The sequence below is a fragment of the Ursus maritimus genome, unplaced genomic scaffold (genome assembly GCF_017311325.1).
Source record: "Ursus maritimus isolate PB19 unplaced genomic scaffold, ASM1731132v1 scaffold_14, whole genome shotgun sequence".
Classification (NCBI taxonomy): Eukaryota; Metazoa; Chordata; class Mammalia; order Carnivora; family Ursidae; genus Ursus; species Ursus maritimus.
In genome coordinates, this window is record NW_024423786.1 from 42,990,493 (window position 1) to 43,014,504 (window position 24,012).

Consider the following 24,012-nt stretch of genomic DNA (forward strand, 5'->3'; position numbering starts at 1 on the left):
GTCTTATTTCCAAAACAAACAGAGGATTGAGAAAAAATACTAGAGAAGAATCCAAACACAAGGAGCCTTAAAAGGAAAGGTCTGCAGACGACAGGGACGCAGTGTGCCACAGAGGATACCACATATTCTCCGCCCGTGGAGGAAGGGCGCTGGTTCCAAACTGAGACGACATCCCCATAGTCATCTGTTTTGCGAAAGCCTTCACTGAGAGAACTGGCCTCCTGACTAAGCCGGAAGTGCATCAGGACCCCTCACTGGGCCAGCCTCCTACAAAACCACAAGAGCGCACAAATACGGACAAGGAACAAAAGCAGGATCACCGAAGGACAAGTGCAATCACCATGATGCTCGTGTCTTCAGCTTTTTTGGGGGGAAGGAAAAGACAGAATGTCTTCAGACACAGTTCGCACCACGGGGCTGCAACTCCCCGGGCAGCTATGAAGCCTGCCCCTTACTCAGCAAGGACTGGAGGCTGCCAGTTTCTGCCTCCTCAAAACCAGGACCTGCAAAATTACCTGTCTGGACAGAATTGCACTGAAAGGCACATCCCGCTTACCGGAGATGAGGAAAAGCAAACGGACTTTGTAATTTCAGTATTTTTCCCATTAGCGTCAGCATCCAGAACCCTAGCCTGCCAGACAGTAATCACCGCCGCTATCTTCCGGCTGGTCGTGCTCCATCCATTATCAAATTAATTCAGAAGTATCCAGAAAGCCCTACCCTGTTTCATGCAGGGCCAGCACTTAGAGGCGGCCAGGCTGTTCCTCGTCAGGAGGTTCACGCTCAGGTCGCAAAATCTGCTCTATCTTTAGAGCCATTAAAAGAATCTGTTTGGTCAACGGCTTAGCCTTGTGACCTCAATCTGAAGTGGAAGATGCAGTCACTCGGCTCAAGGTTCCTAAGTTGTAACTCAAAGGAATAAAACAAACCCAACAAGAGCCTGTCCTTACATGAACAAGCAAGTGGCAAAATGAGTGTCAGCTGTATGAGCAGTCACCGTCCGGCGCACAGAGGCAGGCCGCGGAGCAGCTGGGACAGAAGACGCCAGGCAGGAGATGGGAGGCTGGACGAGAGAGGCTTCTGGAGGCGCAGAATCGGAGGAGGATGCAGGCCCTCAGGGTCCTCCTCTGGGAAGCCAGGGACACAAAGCAGGTAGGCTACAGGGTGCTTTCAAGGGAGGCTGGCTTAGTGAGGTCAAGAGCAGGCAGTGGCATTCAAGAGACGCGGCTCTGAGGCCCAACACCACTCCTTGCGGGCTGAGATGCCTTGGGCTGGTCACTGGACTTCTCCGAGCCTTAGTTCCCTCACCTGTAAACGGGGAAGATAGCAGCATCTGCTTGCAAGAGCCGTAGGGCCTGCATGAACATGTATACAAAGAGCTCATCCTCGGGGCGCCGGGGTGGCTCAGTCGGTTAAGGGTCTGCCTTCAGCTCGGGTCAGGATCCCAGGGTCGCATTGCATCGGGCTCTCTGCTCTGCAGGGAGTCTGCCTCTCCCTCCCATCTGCCTCTCTCCCTACGCATGTTCTCTCTCGCTCTCTCTCAAATAAATAAAGAAAATCTTTAAAAATAAATAAATAAAATTGGGTTGTTTGCCTTTAAAAAAAAGAGAGAGAGCTCGTCCTTGGGGCACTGAGGTGGCACCCAACTCTTGGTTTCGGCTCAGGTCATGACCTCAGGGTCGTGAGATCGGGCCCCACATTGGGCTCTACGCTCAACACGAAGTCTGCCTGAGTTTCTCTCTCCCTCTCCCTGTGCCCCTCCCCACCACGCATGCACTTTCTCTAAAATAAATAAATAAATCTTAAAAAAACAGAAGCGCTCATCCTCATTCCACGTAGAGGAATATGCCAACTTGTCTAACTTCTGCCCATCACCTCCATCTGATACCATCATGAGAGCATCTCTCGTTTTTTTTCTCCTTCCCCGACAAGCCCAGTAGATAATTTTAGGAACCACCATGATAGGACTGTTCTGTGATTTTTACTGTAGGATGGTATTCTCTGTATACTATGACACGTGTATTATATTTAATTTCAAAAACTTATTACAGGACATCATGCTTTTTCCATCCACTCTCACCCTGGAAGTTGAAAGCATCCACCTGAAGAGGGAAAAAGCAGTGGCAGGAAAGTAGGCCAACTGGTCTCCAGCAGAGGCAGACCGTGTGGCCGCTATGGCCATGTGATACGTACCAGCACGTCCACGTAGAGGATCCAGCAGTGCTCCCGGGGACTAATGCAGAGGGACTTCAGGTCGACGCTGCTCTTGTTGTTAAATATCCGGTAGAGGGTGTTAGCAATCTCCGTGCCAAGGTCATCACCTCCTCGACCTTCGAATTCAGGGGTAGCATTGGCTGAACTACACAGAGAGGCAACAGAGAGGCTGAGTGAGTCTTTTCACACAGAGCGAAGGCACAGGGCTTTGTTCCATTGCCCTGCGGAAAGCCGGAAGGGCCAGTGCTACAGGAAAGTCACTGCAGTGGGAAAGGACAGCACCTGCTGTATTTCCAGCCTCCAGACATGCGCACCGGGAGCCAGGCTGGCCCCACGCCCTGGATTTGTCAGTGTGCCTGATGGGCGTGCCCCCGCCCCCCACTTCTAACAGAAGCCATCTTTTTCCAAAGACAAACAAGAGAACAATAGTGAAGTGAACCTTGGCCAGTAATAATTAACTCTCTGGAGAGTGGAATACTCCCCTCAGGCAGGCCCCGGAAGCCAGGAGGCCTGGGGAGTCAAGCAGGCTGGTCACAGAGGGGTCACTGTACATACACCATCCCAAGTTTCCACGGCCTTAGACGCCCCATGAAACTCTCAAAGCAGGAACCACAACGCAAGTACAGTGATGGCCTTCCTGGAATGATTCAGAAGATCTGTAGGACAGTACGCTAGTTATGTCACAAAATTTAGCTTACACTATACTGAACAGCAGGAAAGGGACAGGAGGGAGAAAGACTGGCGGCTGATTAACTAGTAGATTATCCCTTTTACTTTGCTATTTTCTCAAGAGGAAAAACCTTTCCACTTTGGCTTCTTGAATCGTATGCCCAATTACCTCAACAAAGAAGGAACGGGCATCAACATTTGCTGCCCTAAGCATTACTCCAAAGTATTTAACAGGCAATTTCTGAGGGTTTTGGCTTAATAAAAACAAACCCTCAGTACATCTGTGACGTAAGTAAACAGTCCAGTAATCATTTCACTGTAATGAACAGGGTCCAGAAAGGTAAGCCACCAGCTGTTTCACAATGCTCTCTACAAAATCACATACTGAAGCTTTCTGGTCCACTGAAGCTTTCTCATCCATCTAGAAGGTACTAGCTCCCCGCTAGGCACCGGAGGGAGAGCCTGAGCAGGAAGGATGAAGGCCCCGAGTCGGCAATTTCACAAAGTCAGGGGGAATTTCACGACAGGGAACAAATAGCAGGAATGGGGCTGGGCAGGATGTCGACCAGTGGTGGTGGGGGTCACAGGAGACCTCACACCGGAATGTGGGCAGGAGTCGGTCAGACTGCAGACAGGCAGGGGGGTTCCAGGCAGAGCAAAACCCATGTGAAGGCTCAAGGCTGGGCCCACCCACTCTGCGTAATGTTAAAAGAAATCTCACCTGATATATTTAAATATTCCTTTTGTCTAGTCCATTCTAATATAGGTATAAGAATGACCCCTAAAACACTGAGAGTGTATCACTACATAGTAACTTTGCTTCTCTAATTACACAGCTTTCCCTTACCACTGCGAGCCAGCAAAGCCCCAGTTTAAAAATCCTCAAGAGAAACTCGATCACTGCCACAGCAGCCTCACTGCCACAGCAGCCTCGCTGAACCCTCACTGCTTCTGCTGGACTCAGGCACCGAGCCACAAAAAGCAGCTCATTTATGGTGAAATAATCAAGTTCCCAAAGACCAACTTAATAATTTTGCACAGCCAGCAAAACAAAAGCTGTTTCGAATTCACACACTAAGCAATCAATATTATCCATCTTTTTAAGTGTTTAAAAACACCTCTATAGAGATCTGAGTGGACAAATCCGGCCGGAGGTGTTTATGCTTAAAATGTGCACTTTTCCCTGACGACAGTGGGCCACACCCTTCTGGGCAGGATTAATTATTACTTCGGGACTGATTCGTGTGCTTTTTTACAGCCCCAAGGGATGGCTTACAGACCTTCCCAAGTCCAACTCGCTAAATTAATCTACCCACAAAACCACGCCCCACTGGGGGTTTTCTGACACTGAACTAATTTAAACTGGGAATTCTTCCTATTCTAAAGACTTTATTTTTCCCCTTTAAACACATTATTCTTTCAGCACAGCTGGCAGCCAGGCAGAGAGGAAGGTTTAGAGGCTCACGAGACCGCGGAAAGCTCCTGCGTCTGGATGGTGCCCGGGCCCTGGAGTGACTCGGGAGGACGCTGGAAAAATGGAAGGAAATTGCTGGGGCGGGGAGAGGGGTGAGGTGGTGGGAGGCAATACTTCCGGTAAAGTGAGAAAAGCCAGAGACCCCACATTCTAACAAAGGATGCAGAGCAGGATTGAGGTAGAGAATGGAGTGTCCCCTCTCATCACTAGGGGTGCTCCTAGCACAAGGACACTTCCTGGTAGAGGTGGACAGAGAAGCAAACCCAGGAAAGGACCTCAGAGACCACGTCAGAGGACAAGAATGCCCACAGCGGCTGGCCAGGTAACCCCGCGCTCTGAACAAAGAGCTACCGGTGATCCGCGGGCAGTGAGGGAGACTCTGACAAACTCTCCAGCCCATCTAAAGGCATTTTAACTCACTTCTGAAAACAAACTCCGTTAGCGAAACAAAAATCTCACGGGTGGGCTCTGACCTACGGCAGAACCCGGCGAGACCTCAGATGGCCCGACTCTCTCGTTTTACAAGGAGGAAAACTTGAACGTTCTTTCGGAACCACTGGAAACCACTCTTAGCTCTTCAGATGCACCAGCTCGCTCGATTCTCCCCACCCTGCGAGATAAGCACTATTTCCTACCCCATTTTAGAGAAAACAGAACTGAGTCCCAGAAAGGTTATATAATTTGTCCAAGCTCACACAGCTAGTGACTGGGGAGCTAAGATTCCAACGCAGGCAGCCCAGCCCTTACCTGCGAGGCAGCACTGGACTCCCGCTGAATGTGTCATTTGCCCTGTCTGGCTTGTAGCCTAACATGAGTCAAGGTAATGAATGGATACTCTGGTCTTGGGACTTATTACTAGACCACAAATATTGGAGTCAAGGAACGCAGACCAAAGGAGTCCTCGATAAAAAGCTTCTCTATCAAGTGCAAAGTTTAAAAGAGAGAGAGAGAGAGACAGTGCACACGCTGTACAGGCTGTGAATCCCGGCCCCCTGCTCAGAGGTATCACACTTGGGGCTTGGGGCATAAAACCAAGTGCTTTCTGTGTCTACAATTGCCAAAACCAATTCAGATCCTTCATAAAGTATGACCCAGCCCCTTTTCCAGGGCTGTGGGGAAACTGCTTACCAAGCCAATAAACATAAAAATCCTGGGAACGCTGCCCCTCCCAGTTCTCCACCCCTCCTGACTCATCACCTCTACTCTGCTCCTCCTGCTTGGGCCATCTCTGGTTTAACTGGGGTAGGGTGAGATCAAGGCCACGTCTACCTGGGACAGGACTTCAGACACTAAGCCTATTGTTTCCCTTGTGATCAATCTCGCCTGCAAATCTCTGGAGTCTTAAAGACAGGTCAGGTCAGGACCATGGCAGAAGAAAGTGATTTTGTGGGTCTGTGGGGCAGGGCTAACTCTGGACCTTACCAGTCTAGTGGTCAGTCGTCCAGCCCTGTGGCAGGCCCCAATTCCTCCCATTCGCCTGTGTGCAGACGTGCTCATTCCTGAACCTGGAGAAGCTTCCCCATGAGTGGGAATGGGGACAGGAGCACGTTTTGAGCTTTTCATTGCAAGCTCTTGATTGAAGTTTCTGGGAGAGTAACCAGCTCTGGAGACTTCCAGAGTACAGCTAGCTTTGACTGATTGCTGCAGGTTGCCTGTCTGCTTTGCCCCCGCCACCCCAGCCCATCAGGCACAAACAGTGACCCCCTTCGAGCAGCACTAAGCAGTGAGGAACAGAGATCAAGTGGTTCCATCCACCAATTCAGGGCTTGAAGCTTCTGGTTCAACATCAGTGATAGATACCAGTGATCACAGTGAAAAGTAGTTAAGTTCCCACAGGGAAGTGGCAAGGGTTGGGCACACTGAAATGTCTATGAATGAAAAATGTTCTCCTCAACTTCCCCAGTGAAGAATTGAAGCCTCTCAGAGAGGCTAAATGAAGCTTCCTGACACCCCCATCAACATGGGGTCAGAGCTACAAAGAGACTAAACGGATCGCCACCTAGTGGTAGCCCAGAGTCACATACCAGCTCCCTAAATTCTTACCCTCTGGGCGTCAGATGGAAACCATCTTTTCCCAAAGTTTCAAAGTTCTGATTTAAAACAGCCCGTTCTCAAGTTACAACTAACACAAAGACATGAGCCAGGAGTTAGGAGGTCCGAGTTTGCTCCCAGTCTTAGTGAGTGTGCTGCCAGGCATCTCTGGGGCAGTGCTCAGGACCCCCAAGTCTTTACTACTCCACGGGGATGGGGTCAGGGGCAGTGCCACTGGGTACCCTCCCCAAACGGCAGCATTCCCAAGACAAAGGGAAAATTACGGGGGTGGGAGGCAATGTCTACGTCGGGTGCCACGCAGTCTACCAAGCAGACAAAACGGAAGTAGAATGAGGTAGCGGAAAAGCAGTTAGTTTTCTGAGGCCTCTCTAATCACTGGAAATTTAACTAATTAAACCCTGGAAGTTGCTGATAAGTCAAGTCAAGCTGGGCTCAGACTGACAGCCCCGCCCCACCCCAATTACTTCCCTCCAGCTGGCTAACACCTCTGCTTCAGCCTGTGGATGGATGAGAGCCTCGGGCTCTCCAGCAGAGGGGTCGATGGGGAGCACCCTTCGTGCTGGGCACAGCCACAGACGTCCAAAAGCCATTCCTATTCGCTGCATGGGAAGAAAGGGGTTTGTTTATGCAATTACGAGTTGCTCTCTGAAGACCCAGGTGAGGTTCTGATAAAGGTGGCAGCCGCCTGGTGCTTGGTCAATCAACATCTCCCTTCTCTGTAGGAACACAAGGTTTTGGGAATCTCTCACGGTCATTCTACCTGCTAGACTGAACACATTAACCGAGCCACGTGAAGACACTGAAGTATGCCACCTCGCGATTATCCACCTTGAAAGAGAGTCAGGAGAACTCCCTGGACACTGGAGCTTCTGGGCCTATTGAGGGTTTCCTGAGACTTACTAAGGGAGAAAAGAGAGGAGTGGGCAGCCCCGCTTGGCCAGGAAGGAGAGGCTACCCCTGGAAGCCGTATCTTCGGAAGAGGCGGGTCCAAGCATCCTCCCACCCTGGAGCCACCCTCCCTTTACAGCTGGGACCAGAAAGGGACAAGGGCAGCAGGCTAAACTGGAGTCATGCCCCGACACACAGCCACAATGAAATGTGTCCCCTACGCCAAGCATCTGAGGGCAACACCTTCCCTTTGGTGTGGTTGGGCTGACTGTCTGCGGTCCACCGAAGATGAAGGAGGTAGAAGATAATAAAGAGGTAAAAAAGAAAAGCAAATTACAGTGCTTCACACGTGTGCCTGCTTCTCAGTGATTGTTTACTGCATTGAATTAGGCAGATCAAGGCCAGGAGAGGCATTTTTCTTCCACCAAGAGCAAAGGGATAAGTTGGAGGCCTGAACAAGGTCATGGTGACTTAGAGGATGGGCCAGTCCCACTGGATGACTCAGGCTGGTGAGAGCAGCCAGGTCCAACGAGGGGAGGCAACTGCCTGGGGGTGTGGGGGGGTCTCACAGGGCAGGCTGCAGGAATGGGCTGGAAGGAAAACTGGCCAGAAAGCCGAATGCAGATACGTTCTCAGAACTCTGAGCACGATATCCCTGGACAGCTGGCTTCTGAAGGCTGCATGGAGTAGAACGAGCAAAGACCAGACTGGGAGAAGCGTGAGCTGGCAAGACCAGCTCTACGACCCTGCGGAACCTACTTACCTGCTCTCAACTCCACTGGCTGTCTCTCTCATAGCAGTGCTGTGAGGACCAACTTCTTTTTATTTTATTTTATTTATTTATTTGTAGGGGGAGAGGGAGAGAGAGAGAATCTTGAGCAGGCTCCAGGCCCACTGTAGAGCCCAATGCGTCACTTGACCCCCACAACTCTGAGATCATGAGTTAAAATCAAGAGTTGATGCTTGGGGGCACCTGGGTGGCTCAGTCGGTTAAGCATCTGCCTTTGGCTCAGGTCCTAATCCCAGGGTCCTGGGATCGAGCCCCGCATCGGGCTCCCTGCTCAGCGGGAAGCCTTCTTCTCCCCCTTCCATCTCTCTCTCTCTGTCAAATAAATAAATAAAAGCTTAAAAAAAAAAAAGAGTCGACGCTCAACCAACTGAGCCACACAGGGCCCCCAAGGACCAACCTTTGGGTCTGAGAGAAGACCAGAAAACTCTAACTCGCTATATAAACGGGGGTTAGCATCTATGCCAGAAAGGTGCGCATAGCAGGCCTAAGGCTGCTATCTTTAGAAGGGCCTGCTTGCAAGGTGGGCCCTCAGCTGGTATCTGGGAGCTTGACCATCAGAATATTCCCAGTCAACGGTGAACTGTGGTCCACTGTGCCTAGACTATTTGTGCAAATAATATGATAAGGTGAATATGTGCTTTCCTTCTAGGAGTCTGGAATTTTGGTATGTGGTAAGCAGAGGGTGCCCATGTGACCAGCCCCAATAAAAATCTCTAATGGGCTTTCTTGGGCAGAATCATCACACACATATCGCTGTGTTTCCGCTGCTATGATAAATCTCAGCCGTGGGTACAACTACATGCTGAGTCCTGTGGGTCCTTCCAGCAAATCTCCAAATATGGGGGTGGTCTTGGGGGCTTTAATACAGAATCGGTATTATATACCTGCACCTAGCATGAGCTAATAGAGATCCTTACCCACCTCAAGGAAGCCTGCTGTCACCACCTAATTAGAAGCGAAGTTATAGACAGAAGATGGGACTGGGCGAGCAACCCAGTAAAGAGCCCTGAGCCCAAGAAAGGGGAGGCAACGGGTTGGGGGGAAGGAACACTTCCTGAAAGCCCGCTGGGAGCCAATCATTGTGGTGGTGCTCACTCTGTCTTCCTCACTTCCTTTCTTCATCATCGCAACAGTATCATTATCCCTATTTTTTAGAGAAAGAAATTCGGGCACACAGAGACTGAGTAACTAGCCTGAGGTCACACAGCTGGCCAGAGAGGGCTGGCTGGCTGCAGAAAGTGCGGAGTCCTGGCTCTTCCCAGCACCCACGCTGCCTGCCTCGCTGCCACTCCCTCCGTCACGCTGTTTGGCCGGCCCTCCTACTTTCTCTGCCAAGCAAGTCACAAAAAGTTTTCTGCAAAACTGGAGCAGGAAGTGAAACAGGGCACTTTAGACCAAATGACCCTAATTATCTATGTCTGATATTTTTCAAAGCATCGCGAAACCCACCATTTCATTTGACTCTCAGAACCACCATGTGCTGGGCTACCTGGCAATGCCCTCCTTTCTCCAACAGGGACAACGAGGCCCAGCAAGGACCGGGTGACTAGGACAAGGGCAGGACTCAAGCCAAAGCCTTCTTCCACATATCCCAGTGCCTGGCACCTAGGAGGAACGCAGGAAATACCTGCTGGCTGCGGGAATGACAACTGAATACAAAATAAAAGTGGGCTCAACAGGAAACCAAAGGTCTAGTCTCTGAATCTTTTTTTAAATCGTTTTTCTTTAGGGGTGCCTGGGTGGCTCAGTAGGCTAAGTGTCTGACTCTTGATTTCGGCTCAGGTCATGATCTCAGGATTGGGGGATGAAGCCCTGAGTCAGGCTCCACACTCAGCGGGGAGTCTGCTTGAGGATTCTCTCTCCCTCTGCCCCTCCTGCCAGCTTGCACACGCACACACGTGCTCTCTCTCTAAAATAAATAAATATATCTTTTAAAAAATATAAATCATTTTTCTTTAAAAACATATGCATAGGAATGTCCGGGTGGCCTAAGCATCTGACTGTTGGTCTCAGCTCAGGTCTTGATCTCAGGGCCGCTGAGTTCAAGATCCACATTGAGCTCCATGCCCAGCATGGAGCCTACTTAAAAAAAAAAGCACGGTACTGACCAGTCAACGAAGAACTCCAAGTACCCTTCATTTGGTTTCTCCAGCTTCGGCGTCCCCATTTCTGCTTTCACTCCCACCAAGATGTCTGTGTGACCCTGTGGACACATGCAAGAAGGATCCTCACTCAGGGCAGGAAGTCAGATGCCCAACCACCAACCTCCTCTCCCAGACTATGCCCCTGGGGGACTCTTTTAGGAGCACTGCAAAGGAACTTGCAAAGTGGCTCTTTGAAAAGGTAAGGAGTCCTTCAGATCTAGGCAGATGCCCTCCCAGAGTCTGGCTTGGATCTTCGATTCCCTGGAAAAATATGTACTCCCAAAGCCCGGAGGGGCCTGCAGCTGGCTCCCTAGGACCTGCCCGTCCTCGCCCTGGGCACGGACTGTGGCCACAGTACTCACCAGCTTGACCCTGGCAGACCCACTGGTGTTAGACACCACGTCGGTTTCCACTTCGACACATCGGTAGTCCTCACAGCCACGGCCATCCACGCGGAGGTCTTCCTAAGGGCAACAACCACAACCCTAACACAACCACAACCCTAACACAACCACAACCAAACCACCAACAGACTTCTAAACTCATTCACGCCACTTCGCCCAGGAGAACTAGGCAGTACAGCATCCCTTTCTCTCTTAGCGAATCACCCAGAATTCTGTCCTCGTAGCTAGGAACAATATTACAATTTTACACGTGAGGGAATGGAGACTCAGAGAAGTAAAGCAATGTATCCAAGGTCCCATGGCTGGTGAGAGCAACGCTGGGTTTCCACCCAAGCCCGACCGAGGGCAAAGTCCATACTACCACCTACTACCCCCAAACAGGCACACAAAACAGGCAAAATCTGAACGAGAGACAAAATAAGCTGCCTCTTCCCAAATCTGCAATTCCCAAATTGCGCCAGAAGTATGTGTTGTCAGAGCTACAGGGTACCACTGTCTCAGCTGTAGCCCCCCGAACTCAACAAAATCTACTCTGAGGATAGCCAAAGATACCCAACTCTTCTCTTCCAAACCAGGCATTCTTGAGAATAGGGGTAGCACACTTCTGCCTAGGGCCACCTGATTCTGTAAAACGTTTTACTGGAACACGGCCACGCCTGCTCCTGGAGGCAGCCTATGGTTGCTGTCACGCTACAACGGCAGAGCTGAGCGGTTGTGATGGAGATCTTCTAACCTGCGAGCCCCAAATCTTCACTCTCCAGCCCTCTACAGGAAAAGTTTGCCGACCCCTGCTGCAGAAGATGGATTTCAGAGTGGTCTACGTACTGCCTCCCCCTTATCCCCGTGTATTTACTTCTTCCGTTATTAACTTCTATCAGTATAACTCATGGATATCAGTTTTATGCTGTGGCTGTCATCCAATACTGTCATTACTTTGGCTGTTGCTCAAAGTCTTCCAGATTTGGCCACTAGGGGTTCCTCTGGGTTGGTTCCTGCATTCCTTCAACATGCCTGCAATCTTTTTTGAGCACATCTTTACTCCTAACAAGCCAAGATGTTCCAGCCTCTGCTATTTCTCCCGGCCCCAGCCCTGGGATTGCCCTTTCTCCAAGGAGTCCTGGTTCCTTTCACTGAAGAATGGTGCTTTAAAAACCACGATCTGGCTGCTAAATAAGTTCATTGCTACTGAGGTACCATTGCTTCCAGAACTTCTCCAGATGGAGCTAGACAACATCTATGTATGCTAGCCCACACAGCTGTATTTATTTCTGAGTCTATCCATGTACCTATTAAAAGGCCATGTGTTCACACTGGTAGTTGGTTCTAACCTTCCTCCTTGTCTGATCTGTAACTTCTTTCTCAGAAAGTGAGAAACCTGGCTCTCATTATCCACAATGTATTTATGTATTTGTTAAATCTTGAGAAACAAATGTACTAATGAAGTATGGTATTTGTGTAGAGTTCTTTTTGTCTTTAGCCTTACAATGCCCACCCGGAAGCCTATTTCCCAGTTGTCTTCCCCATCCTTCAGTGTGGTTCTGCAAGTCCCCTGCACCCCTGTGAGGTTCATCTGTAACCATGTGTGCTCCAGTGTGGGTCCCTCACAACCCGGCTACTTTTAATGACTCATTTACTTTTTGGGTATGCGGACTATCACCATGACTCTAGGAGTCAAAGTTATCAGAAAAGGTGCGCTCGGGGAAAGGCCGCTCTCCCCTCAGCCCTATTGTCATGCCCCCTTCTTTCTAGCTCTTTCCCACCCATGCCAGGCAGTCTGTTTAATTGCTGGTTCATCGCTCCTGTATTTCCTTTGCACAAATGAGCAGGTACATGAATATTTTTTTATATCCCTTTCTTTCTTATACGAAGAGTAACATGCGATAGATACTCTTTTTTTTTTTTTAAAGATTTATTTATTTATTTATTCGACAGAGATGGAGACAGCCAGCGAGAGAGGGAACACAAGCAGGGGGAGTGGGAGAGGAAGAAGCAGGCTCATAGCGGAAGAGCCTGATGTGGGGCTTGATCCCATAACGCCGAGATCATGCCCTGAGCCGAAGGCAGACGCTTAACCGCTGTGCCACCCAGGCGCCCCGATAGATACTCTTTTATACTTTGCTTCTGCTTTTTTTTTTTTTTTTAACACTGTATCATACATATGCAGGCAATCGCTATACATCAGCTCATGGAGATTGTCCTCATTCTTTGTAAAGATTTTTTTTTTAAAGAGTTTATTTATTCATTTGACAGAGAGATAGCCAGGGAGAGAGGGAACACAAGCAGGGGGAGTGGGAGAGGAAGAAGCAGGCTCCCAGGAGCCTGACGTGGGGCTCCATCCCAGAACGCCAGGATCACACCCTGAGCCGAAGGCAGACGCTTAACGACGGAGCCACCCAGGCGCCCCTGTAAAGATTTTTAAAAAGCATTCTTTCAGAAAAAGACTCATTAGCTTCATCAGATTCTCAAAGGGGTTAATGCTCCTCAAAATGTTTAAAAACGCTGTCCTAACGTACACAACTGTCACAAATTTACCTTTAAACTGTCTGGCTAGCTGCATATATGACTGACATTTGGATTTGGAGGCCTGAAATCCAGCAGAGCACTGCATTCACTCAGCTCCGACCTTCTGCCCTGTTTCCACTTCTTCCCGCTCCCACTCCCGTTAAGGCAGAGGAAATACACATCACAAGTCAGCTTGAAGTCCCTTTGCGGCTCGTCCACTCCCCAGGCCATCCCCTCCCTGGAGGCAGTCCCCATCTTGAGTCTGGGGAGACCTGTACTTGAAAAGCAACAGAATTTCAAGTCTAGGAAATGAAACTCCAGGGAGGAACTCCATAAAGTGAGGAGTGATCCTTCACTGGAGGATCCCAAAACTGCCTAACTGTCTCTTGACAACCCCACCAACGAACAGGAAGGGCTTCCTAGGTCAATCTCTGGTGCCCCATCCCCCAGGTGTGCCCAGTGAGGAAAGGGAAAACAGGGCCCAGAAACATCAGTTAGGAAGACTCCTGCCTGAGCTGCAGGTCAGGTACCAGCGTGAGCGATCACTAGGAGTATTAGTCATGGGCTCCAGGCCTGGTCCTGCCTTAACTAGCTGCTTGACCTAGGACAAGATGCTCGAGACTAGTTTCCTCCTTTGTTAAAAGATGGAAATTGAATTAGAAGGCCTCAAAGGTGCTTCTCTAATTCTACAGATCTATAAATTAAAACAGCCACAATTATTTGCAAAGACTAACAGTAGCTACTCTCTAATGTGCATTTACTATATTTGGGATAACATGCTAGGAACGCTACACGGCTGACACATTTAACTCTCACACCAACCCTATAGGATAAGCTTTTTTTCATTCCATTTTACAAATAAGGAAAGAGGTTTAAAGATGCTAAATATCTGGCCCCAGGTCACATGGCCAGTAAGGAGCACTTGAACTTCAAGCCAGAGTTTTTTTTGTTTTTTTTGTTTTTTGTTTTTTTGACAGAGAGGGAACACAAGCAGGGGGAGAGGGAGAAGCAGGCCCCAGGTCACATGGCCAGTAAGGAGCACTTGAACTTCAAGCCAGAGTTTTTTTTGTTTTTTTTTTGTTTTGTTTTTTTGACAGAGAGGGAACACAAGCAGGGGGAGAGGGAGAAGCAGGCTCCCTACTGAGCAGGGAGCCCAATGCGGGGCTCGATCCCAGGACCCTGGGAACGTGACCTGAGACGAAGGCAGCCACTTAACCAACTGAGTCACGGGTGCCCCTCAAGCCAGAGTTCTTTTTTTTTTTTTTTAAAGATTTTATTTATTTATTCGACAGAGATAGAGACAGCCAGAGAGAGAGGGAACACAAGCAGGGGGAGTGGGAGAGGAAGAAGCAGGCTCATAGCAGAGGAGCCTGATGTGGGGCTCGATCCCATAACGCAGGGATCACGCCCTGAGCCAAAGGCAGACGCCTAACCGCTGTGCCAGCCAGGCGCCCCTCAAGCCAGAGTTCTTAACCCACCATTTCACATGGTTCCCTGCATTCTAAAGGGTCTCTTCACTGGGCAACAGGAGACAGCACAGGCCTCCCTCGAAGGGTGAACTGCTGGCTCTACCAGTTGGTCCTAATGATGGAGAAAACAACTCTGAACGCAGGGAGGCCACAAGGTGATAGGGCTTCCAACAATGGCTTTAAAATACCACTTCTCTGGAAAGATCTAGTCACTACCCTTTGTACTGACAACCCCCGGTTCCAGGATGGGGCCGGGAGGGGGTCGGAAAACCGGGCCTCATCAGGTACTGCCTTTCTAGCCTTTAAATCACTCTCTGCTCCCTGGGGAAGGCTCGCTGGGAAAGTCTCAGGCGACAAGAGATAAACAAAAAGCTACAAATTTTCCTTTCCAAGAATGCACAGAGTATATATATATTTCCCATCGAAAAAAAGCACCCAAGAGAATAGGAGAAAAACAAACCAAAAAACCAAAAAACAAAAAAACAAATTAGTCCATGAATCACTGCACTCAGGACTTTTTTTTTTTAATCCAGCTTTCCTCATAAAAGGCTTAAAAATTACCCAAACCTGCCTGGTCTGGCTCAGAGCCAGACACCCTACCAAAATGTTTATTCACCAGTATAGTACACAGAAGCAAAGGAATTAATCCATGTGTGACCATTTAAACAGGGGCTGCCCTGCAATGAAAGCTCCATTCAGAAACCCAAAGGAGACGTCAACAAGCGCTGGACACCACCATGGAGTGGAGCCCTGTCCTTCTCGGCAGAGAGGGCTGGGACGGCGCCCGGGGACTCTCCAGTTGTTTCTCACCCAATCACAACACCTCTGCCGGTTGGGTGTGGTATGGTGGAGTCACCTCCAACCCATATATATATATTTTAAAGATGTATTTATTTATTTGAGAGCGAGAGAGAGAGAGAGAGAGAGAGAGAGAGAGAAAGAAAGAGCGTGCTAGGGAGAGGGGCAGAGGAAGAGGGAGAGAGAATCCTAAGTAGACTCCCCACTGAGCACGGAGCCCAATGGGGGGCTGCATCCCACGACCCTGAGATACAACCTGAGCTGAAACCAAGAGTTGGACGCTCAACCAACAGGGCCACCCAGGCGCCCCCAACCTATATTGAAATCTCTCCTGTCACATACCAGCTTTGTGACCTTGCACAAATTAGCTCCTCAATAGCTTGGCGTCCGTCTCTTCGCCTGGAAAGCAGGAATCACCCAAACCTTACAGAATTATAGGAGAATCCAAAAGCCAGCCATCATTTAGGGGACCCTCAGCACAGTATAGCACACAGAAGTGCCCCCGGCACAGTTCCCTTCTCCTGCTTCTGGGGCAGGTATCAGCGCACCAAATCCTTGAAAACAACCCCAACTGGAGCTTGGGGATGAGGCAGGTCTCTGAAGCGCCTATTTCACTGCCTGTGGCAGAGTGGAGGGACAAGTGACCCCACCCACAGCCACTTTCCTCAGACCCAAGTAACCCAGTCCTATCACTCGCTAAAGCAAGCTGACAAGTCGGCTCTACTAGCCTAACACGCCTGGGAGAATTTAGACTGTCACCCTGGCAGTGAGCTTAACCCCCATTACCTTGCTCTGACCTGTCCAACACCTCGGACCTGCTTCAGAACGGAGACCAGAATGCTTCTTCTACTAGGATGCGACCCCACTTAAGAGAACGACCACACCAGATCCAGCTCTGCAGGCCGTGGCCCACGTCACAGCTGGCAAAACCAGATGTCGATCCTCGTTCACCTTCCAAGCGTACTGAGTAGTCCGCAGTCCCTCTGGAGGATGGGATTCCATTCACTTCACAAAGTGCCTAGGTGCAGGCTTTCTGTGCCGTGGGCCCACAAATGGGAAGGGCATGAGGCTAAAAAGTCAAGAGTCCTGGGGGCTGGCTCCAGCTCCGCGTGGCTGGGCTGAGCAGCTGAATAGTGACTGCTCAGTTTTATAGCTAAAGACCCCAGGCTCAGCAACGTTCCCCCTCTTTTGTGCTGTTCCGCCAACGATGCCTACAATGAAAGCTAGAGCCACGGAAAAGAAGCTAAAAATATCAGCTGAGCTACACCTCCATTCAACTGCCAGGAAAAATTCCATAAAATGGGCTAATCCATTGCTAGAGCCTAGTATGAACCTATGAAGGCGTCCAGGTCACGGACAGAGCACCAATAAGCAGACCTCTGGAAAGCCTACCGTGCCTCCCACTGCGCTAAGGCCACGTGACCGAGTCACTGATCACCTCCCAACAGCCAGAGCCAGTGGTAGGGGCTTGACCCCACATAGAATCCAGAGAGCAACCAGCATCTCTGGCATGAAACAGACTCTCTCCTTGGAATCTGATCTCTGACCTGGGAAATACTTGAGAAGAAGAAAGTTAAAGAGGAACTGACAGGTCAGGTACAGAGGGAGGCTGGAGAGGCCACACAGAAGAAAGGTGGGGTTGGGGGTGGTGACAGATTTTACCAAGATGCAGGGAAGCTGGACGGCAAGGGCTGTAGAGAAGAGATATACTTCAGGAGAGAGAAGTGGAGGGGCGCCTGGGTGGCTCAGTGGTTAAGCATCTGCCTTTGGTTCAGGTCATGATCCCAGGGTCCTGTTATCAAGCCCTGCACTGGGCTCCTTGCTTAGCAGGGAGCCTGCTTCTCCCTCTGCCTGCTGCTCCCCCTGCTTGTGCTCTCTCTGTCAAATAAATAAATAAAATCTTAAAAAAAAAAAAACAAAAACAAAAACAAAAAAAAGGAGAGAAAAGTGGAGGTGTCACCACAGATATAAAGACAAGCAGACAGTCACAAGGACCGCGTGATCCACGGTGGAGCCCATGAGATGCGGTGCCCTGGAGCTGCCTGGGGACCTTCTAGCCCTTGCCACAAATCCAATTTTTCCTGAGATGATTTAATAATCTCTAGCCCTCGGGGCGCCTGGGTGGCACAGCGGTTAAGCGTCTGCCTTCGGCTCAGGGCGTGATCCTGCCGTTGTGGGATCGAGCCCCACGTCAGGCTCCTCTGCTATGAGCCTGCTTCTTCCTCTCCCACTCCTCCTGCTTGTGTTCCCTCTCTCGCTGGCTGTCTCTATCTCTGTCGAATAAATGGATAAAATCTTTAAAAAAAAAAAAAAATAATAATAATCTCTAGCCCTCAACACCTATAGGCTGAACCACTGGTGGAGTCACTGTGAAAAATGGGAATACAGTGTGCATGGTTCAGCATAAAGCCATACTTCTTTTTTTTTTTTTTTTAAGATTTTATTTATTTATCTGACAGAGAGAGAGACAGCCAGAGAGAGAGGGAACACAAGCAGGGGGACTGGGAGAGGAAGCAGGCTCCAAGTGGAGGAGCCCGATACGGGGCTCGATCCCAGAACGCCGGGATCACGCCCTGAGCCGAAGGCAGACGCTTAACGACTGAGCCCCACCCAGGCGCCCCATAAAGCCATACTTCTGATGGAAAAAACAAATCTGAAAAGGATCCAACATCTCTTCAGGGTTGACCACATGCCAGGCACTCTGTATTTTCCCATCTCATCATTCCTCACAACCCCATTCTGCACCCCCAGATGGATATAGTCTCACTTTACCAGAGGGAGCTAGCTCAGAAACTCAGGTAAAATCACTCTCACTGTAAATGGCGCAGCTGGGAAAGGAGCCCTGCTCAGTCTGGCTCCCAGGTCCTCCTGCGAACACAGTGGAAACCACGCGATCTCAGGCAGGCAGGAGCAGAGTCTCAGCTGCACCAGGCCAGTGGTCTGCCCGTAGGCTGATGTCTGCTGGCAGCATTAAAATCTCCTAACACTTTATGAAAATGTCCATTTCCAGGCCCCGGCCCCAAAAGTAAGGATTCAGAAGGTCCGGGTAAAGCCTGGGAATCTGCACTTTGCGGGTGAATAAAAAGTACTTCAAGGCTTCAGAATCACTGGGCTGAGATGGAGGTTAGCAGTGTCTCCTTATGAAGAAAACACACATCTAGCCAGTTATGCGATTCTGCAAATTCTAGAATCGGCCCCCCACCAATTCCTGAATATTGTAAATAGAAAAAAAAAAAAAACAGTTTGAGATACAAGTTGGTAAAACAAAAGCTGTACAAGGAAAGGCAAATAGGTTTCTAAAGGAACTTGTAACAAAAGTGGGATGGGGCACCTGGATGGCTCAGTCAGTTAAGCATCTGCCCTTCCGGCTCAGGTCATGATCTCAGGGTCCTGGGATTGAGCCCCGCATGGGGCTCCCTGCTCAGCGGAGAGCCTCCTTTTCCCTCTCCCGCTCCCCCTGCTTGTGCTCTCTCTCTGTCAAATAAATAAATAAAATTGTTTTAAAAAAAAAAAAGGTGGGACAAATACTACTTGAAAAGATAATAATACAATATATAGCATGTACTATTTAAAATCTAGAAAAATGGTAGGGCACCTGGGTGGCTCAGTCATTAAGCATCTGCCTTCAGCTCTGGTCACGATCCCAGGGTCCTGGGATCGAGCTCCGCATTGGGCTCCCTGCTCGGCGGGAAGCCTGCTTCTCCCTCTCCCACTCCCCCAGCTTGTGTTCCCTCTCTCATTGTCTCTTTCTCTGTCAAATAAATAAAATCTTTAAAAAAAATAAAATAAATCAAATCAAATCAAATCTAGAAAAATGGTGCGGGGTTGGAGCAGTGTCCAGAACTTCTAGAACTTCCCCTCCTCCTTCCTGTTCACTCACATGCTTCTAGATGGAGAGAGAAAGAAAGAGAGGTTGAAATGGGGATTCTCTCTGGCCTTTGCTTTGGGATCCCTATTTAAGGACCGGAAGACAATGGCTCTCACTGCAGTAGGAAAGCAGCACGAAAGTCAAGTATGGGCTCTGCAATCACACAGATCTGGATTTCTGTGCCCACTCCACCACGCACTTTCTGTGTGACCTTGGACCCTGTCTGAGCTCAGTTCTTCATCTGTAATGTAGAGATGATAATACTCACCTTCAAGCTGGTTTCAAAGATTCAGTGAAATAAAAATTGTAATATAATATCTATCTAACCAGAGTGGGACATTTCAGCCTTCAATAGGTGACAAGGAACCTAAAAGAAACCAATCCAATCATATACTAAAAATATGAATTGACCAACCTTTCCATTTATCCTGTCCCACTCCCTCAGATCCACTCTCTATCCTTCTCTGGCCTCCTTTGTGCACCAGGTTAACTCCTTCCAAACTGCATCACCTGGACTCCCTTTACTGGCTTGTGGTTGGGTTTGGCCAATGAAAGTTCCAAAAGATGAGACAATGCTCCCCGCCCCCCATCCCTACCACCCCTAACTGGGGCCACATTTCTGACAGTGCTTTCATCCTCCCAAGACTATGGTTTCTGTTGAGCAGCTCTTCCTCCACAGTTCTCGCTATCATTGGCATCTGGTAACACAACTGCCTCCCTTGGCCCCTTCAGCCTAGGGTAACAGCTACTCCCTGTGCTTGCTAGTCTTTGGGCTCCTCAGTATCTCTTGTCGGTTCCCTGAAACCCACTCACACCACTATAAATAGTCGCATCATACAAGTCTCCTGAATTATCTGAATGGGATTCCATATTCTGCCAGGACCTGGTATGATTCATCCTCCCTGCTCACAAACTGTTTTCTCTCAAGTGTGTCCCAGCCTCCCAGTGGACATCTTTGAGCGTAATGATTCTGTCCGTCCCTTCACCTGACCCACGCTGAAGCAAAGAGATTTTTCTCCCTGGAAACATGACATTGGAACTGAACTAGAAGGGATGCTTTCTTATATACAGAGGAACTGTAATCCCAGGAGCTGAGAGGTAACCACATTCTTCCTAGCACATGGAGAAAGAGAAGGCCAGTCTGAAGAGAGGTAAGAATAAGCAGGGGCATAAAAAGCAGCAGAGATGAGCAAGGGAGAGCTTGAAAATGACCCTGAATTCCTGAAATAACATTTGTAACCTTCTAAAGCAAAATTTTTTTGCTTGAGCAAGTTTGTTGGTTACCATTACTAGCAACTGAGTCCTCAACACACATTGTTTGATTAATTTCAACTGCTTCTGGGACACCTGGGTGGCTCAGTTGATTAAGCATCTGCCTTTGGCTCGGGTCATGATCCCAGGGTCCTGGGATCGAGTCCCATGTCAGGCTCCTTGCTCAGCGGAGAGCCTGCTTCTCCCTCTGCCTGCCACTCCCCCTACTCGTGCGCTCACTCTCTCTTGCTCGCTCCCTCTGACAACTACATAAAATCTTTAAAAAATAATTTCCACTGCTTCTAACTACCACCAAACCAAGATGAAATACCCCTGAAATAATAAAGGAATCACAGGCTGAAAGAAAAGGGATGACAGAAGCTAAAACTGACCATACTGGACCAAAGGTGAAAAGTAAAACAAACAAAAAAACACAAGTAGGTCTACAATACAGCAAGAACAGGATTCTGGGTAGGTACTGTAAAAGGTGCACTGCCCGCACTCAAAGAACAACAAAACAAAAGTTGAGGTGATTTTAGAACTGAGTCAGTGGAGATCCCATGGGAAGCTTAATCACCTGCCTTCTGACCTTTATTCAGATCGTGTCAATTGTTTCCCTCCTCCATAAATACAGCAAATTTGTGGCCGACATTAATAGTCCTTATGAAGAGATTTATTTAATGTCAGTTACTCTGCATGGCTCCATGATGCACAGAGCAGAGCACTTACCAACAACTGTGGCCCTAATATTAGATTCATGGTACTGGTAAGACAGAGGTTTAACTTTAAAAATGGAAAGAGTGTCCAACTGATCTCCCTTTTAAGACCTCCCTTAATCAATGTCATTGAGTACCTACCTACTAAGTGCTAGACACTGTCTAGGTTTTAAAGGTACCAAAAAACAGATTATTACTTTCCAAGGTCCATGAGGAAGGAGTGACTCAGCCTCTAACCCCCCTAGGATCAGGCTTCTAACCACCTCTACAACCTGATCTCCCACCACTACCCCCAGCCCACCCCTGTGGCTCCACACTTCCTCTACCTGAGAGCTTGCGGATTCAGCACTTCTTCCTCCTGGAAGACTCAAGCCTACTTAATTCTTAAGCATGCTGAGAGCTCATTTCAAATACTATTTCCTTAGGGAAGCCTCCCCTGACCTCCTGGACTAGATCAGGTCCCTGATTTTTTTTCTTCACAGCTGATCAGTACAATTTCACATACAAACACATAGAGTTGTAATTTCTGTCTCTTCCTTCTAGCATGGGAGCTCTATAAGGGCAGGCTCCTTCCTATCCCTTGAGTCTGGCTTAGTTCTAGGTTGGATGAATGAATACGGAGTCCTGAAACCACACAGGAGGGACACTTGACATGGATTTAAGGGAGCAATTCCACGTCCTTAGGGAAGCCTTCAGAGCATCACAGCCCCCAATATTGTATAGCTCCTTTGACCTCCACTAAGTATACCACTCTTTTAGCATATATGTTATATCCCATTGCCTTTACTTTATTCGTCTTTGAAATAATAAAGGAATCAACGGCTAACGGAAAGGGGATGCCAGAAGCTTAATTTGACCACACTGGACTGAATGTGAACAGTAAAACACAAAATGATTAGGTCTCTACCAGCAAGAACAGGATTGTTTAGGCTTTACCAAGATGTCTGGAGATGTCTCTAACCTGGGTAGGTTACAAACAAGAAGGACACACTTGGCTTTCCTTGGTAGCTCATTACACCCAACATTCTCCAACTCTCGCTCTGCAGTGGTCAAGACTAGGGACTGAAGACTGAACACAGAAGATCTGAATATAGTTCCTGCTGCCTCTAAGGATCTTAGTTCTCCACTGTAGAACTAAGTGCCACTGGCTGTAGAGCCGCTTTTTAAACATTCTTCCCCCTTTATTTGTAAGGAAATTTATATTTTCAAAGCGCTTTCACCTCAGAGCCTTCTCTCCCTGTGCTTCCCAACCACGCGGTAAGAAACAGCAGGGCAGAACCCTACCGCCAACCCCCGTTTCCTAGCAGAGAAAAGTGAGGCTCAGCCCAAGTGATGCGACTCGCGAAGGCTGAAGAGACGGCCCTGGGGGCTGTGCTCCATCGCTAAGAAAGGGCCTCAGGGACTGCCTTCCCACCAAGGTTTGGAGCCTTGTAGACGCGGAAGGCTTCAAGCACGCATAAAGTCCTAAGTGGACCCTGGCCGTGGGGTCCTAAACACACCCGCGTTGCCGGCTTCGGGCTGCAAACGCCGGCCGCAGTGCTGTCTAAACACCAGGTAAACCCAACCCGCCGCCTGGCCGCCTCCTCCCAAGCGAACCGAGGGCGCGCCACCACCCGCAGCGCCAGGGGGACCCGGTGGCTGACGCCGCGGCGTAGCTACCTGAACGCCGTGCACGATGTACACCTTCTCCGCTTCGCTCAGCGCCACGGACGCCATGCTGCCGAGCCGCCCCGCTCGTCTCACGTCATCTGCCCGCGTCGCCTCCGCGCAGACCGCGCCTCCCCCCCACGCGCTCGTGCGTCATCGGCCTGCGCGGCTGCCGCTCCTGCAGCCACCGCTGCTGCCGCCACCGCCGGCAGCTCGATGGGCTTCTCCTGCGCGCCGCCCCGTGTCTGGACGAGTCCAGGAAGCCGCGGCGCCTCGTGCCGGGGAGCTATCGCTGCAGCCCGAGGCCGGGTCCCGGGTCGGGGGCTGCAGGGGGAGGCGACGGCGGCGGCGGCGGGAGCCCCACCGGGGGCCTGGGACTGGGGAACTGCCTCCGGCTTCACGGTCAGTTGGGAGGGGGAACTAGGGTTGAGTGAAAAGGCTGGGGTGAGGCCAGAGGCGCGGGCCGGGGCCGGAGCTTAGGACTTGCAGTGGGAGAGGCGCACGTCGCAGTTTGCTCAGAGCTGGAGTTGAAGTAGCAGAGCGTGTGTGTGTGTGTGTGTGTGTGTGTGTGTGTGTGTGAGAGAGAGAGAGAGAGAGAGAGACCTGAGAAAGAGAGAGAGAGACCTGAGAAAGAGAGAGACCTGAAAGAGAGACCGACCCCGAGCGAGGGGAGACGGACGTCATGATTGGCCGGAGGAGCTGTCTCCTTGCTCTCCTCCCCTCTTCCCCCCCACCCCGCCCCCCGCCCTCCGTCCCGCATTTCCCTAGTCCCTAGGACGGTTGAAAAGAAGAGGCGGTGAAGCCCTCTTTACTTCGTTCTCTGTGGGAAGGGTCCGGGCTAGGAGTGAGTGCCCACTAGTCCCGAGGCGTCCTCACTCCACCCCAAGGATTCCACCCCTGCCCCCTCTCCCTGGGGCTGACCAGACGCTGACCCAGAACCTTGCAGGATCCCCCTTGCTCCAGGTGGTCGCTGGAGCATTGTCCCAAAGAGAGGAGGGGGCAGAGTCTTGGTAACTGGCGCTGGCGAGGGGCACAGTGCCCAGGCGTCCCCAGTGCTCCCAGCGATGGCTGGAAGCCTCAGCTTGATGGTGTGGTCGGTGGGAGTTGTAGACAGCTGCCGGGGGGG

The 24,012-nt window shown here is 50.0% G+C and overlaps 2 protein-coding genes across 4 annotated transcripts in view; one reads left to right on the forward strand and one right to left on the reverse strand.

The window, feature by feature from the left end:
• EXOSC7 (exosome component 7) overlaps nucleotides 1-23,025 on the reverse strand; it is a 36,657-nt gene extending 13,632 nt beyond the window's left edge. Inside the window, exons 1-4 of the mRNA XM_040628940.1 lie at nucleotides 22,899-23,025; nucleotides 10,594-10,695; nucleotides 10,196-10,290; nucleotides 2,194-2,359 (exon numbers count right to left, since the gene is read on the reverse strand). Of these exons, the coding sequence (XP_040484874.1) occupies nucleotides 2,194-2,359; nucleotides 10,196-10,290; nucleotides 10,594-10,695; nucleotides 22,899-22,955 (420 nt within the window). The 5' untranslated portion in view covers nucleotides 22,956-23,025. The remainder of the gene's footprint in view (nucleotides 1-2,193; nucleotides 2,360-10,195; nucleotides 10,291-10,593; nucleotides 10,696-22,898) is intronic.
• A 99-nt stretch (nucleotides 23,026-23,124) lies between these two features.
• Nucleotides 23,125-24,012, forward strand: part of ZDHHC3 (zinc finger DHHC-type palmitoyltransferase 3) — a 54,357-nt gene continuing 53,469 nt past the window's right edge. For all 3 annotated transcript variants that reach the window (XM_040628939.1, XM_040628936.1, XM_040628938.1), the window contains exon 1: nucleotides 23,125-23,288. The gene's annotated coding sequence lies outside the window, so the exon portion shown is untranslated. The remainder of the gene's footprint in view (nucleotides 23,289-24,012) is intronic.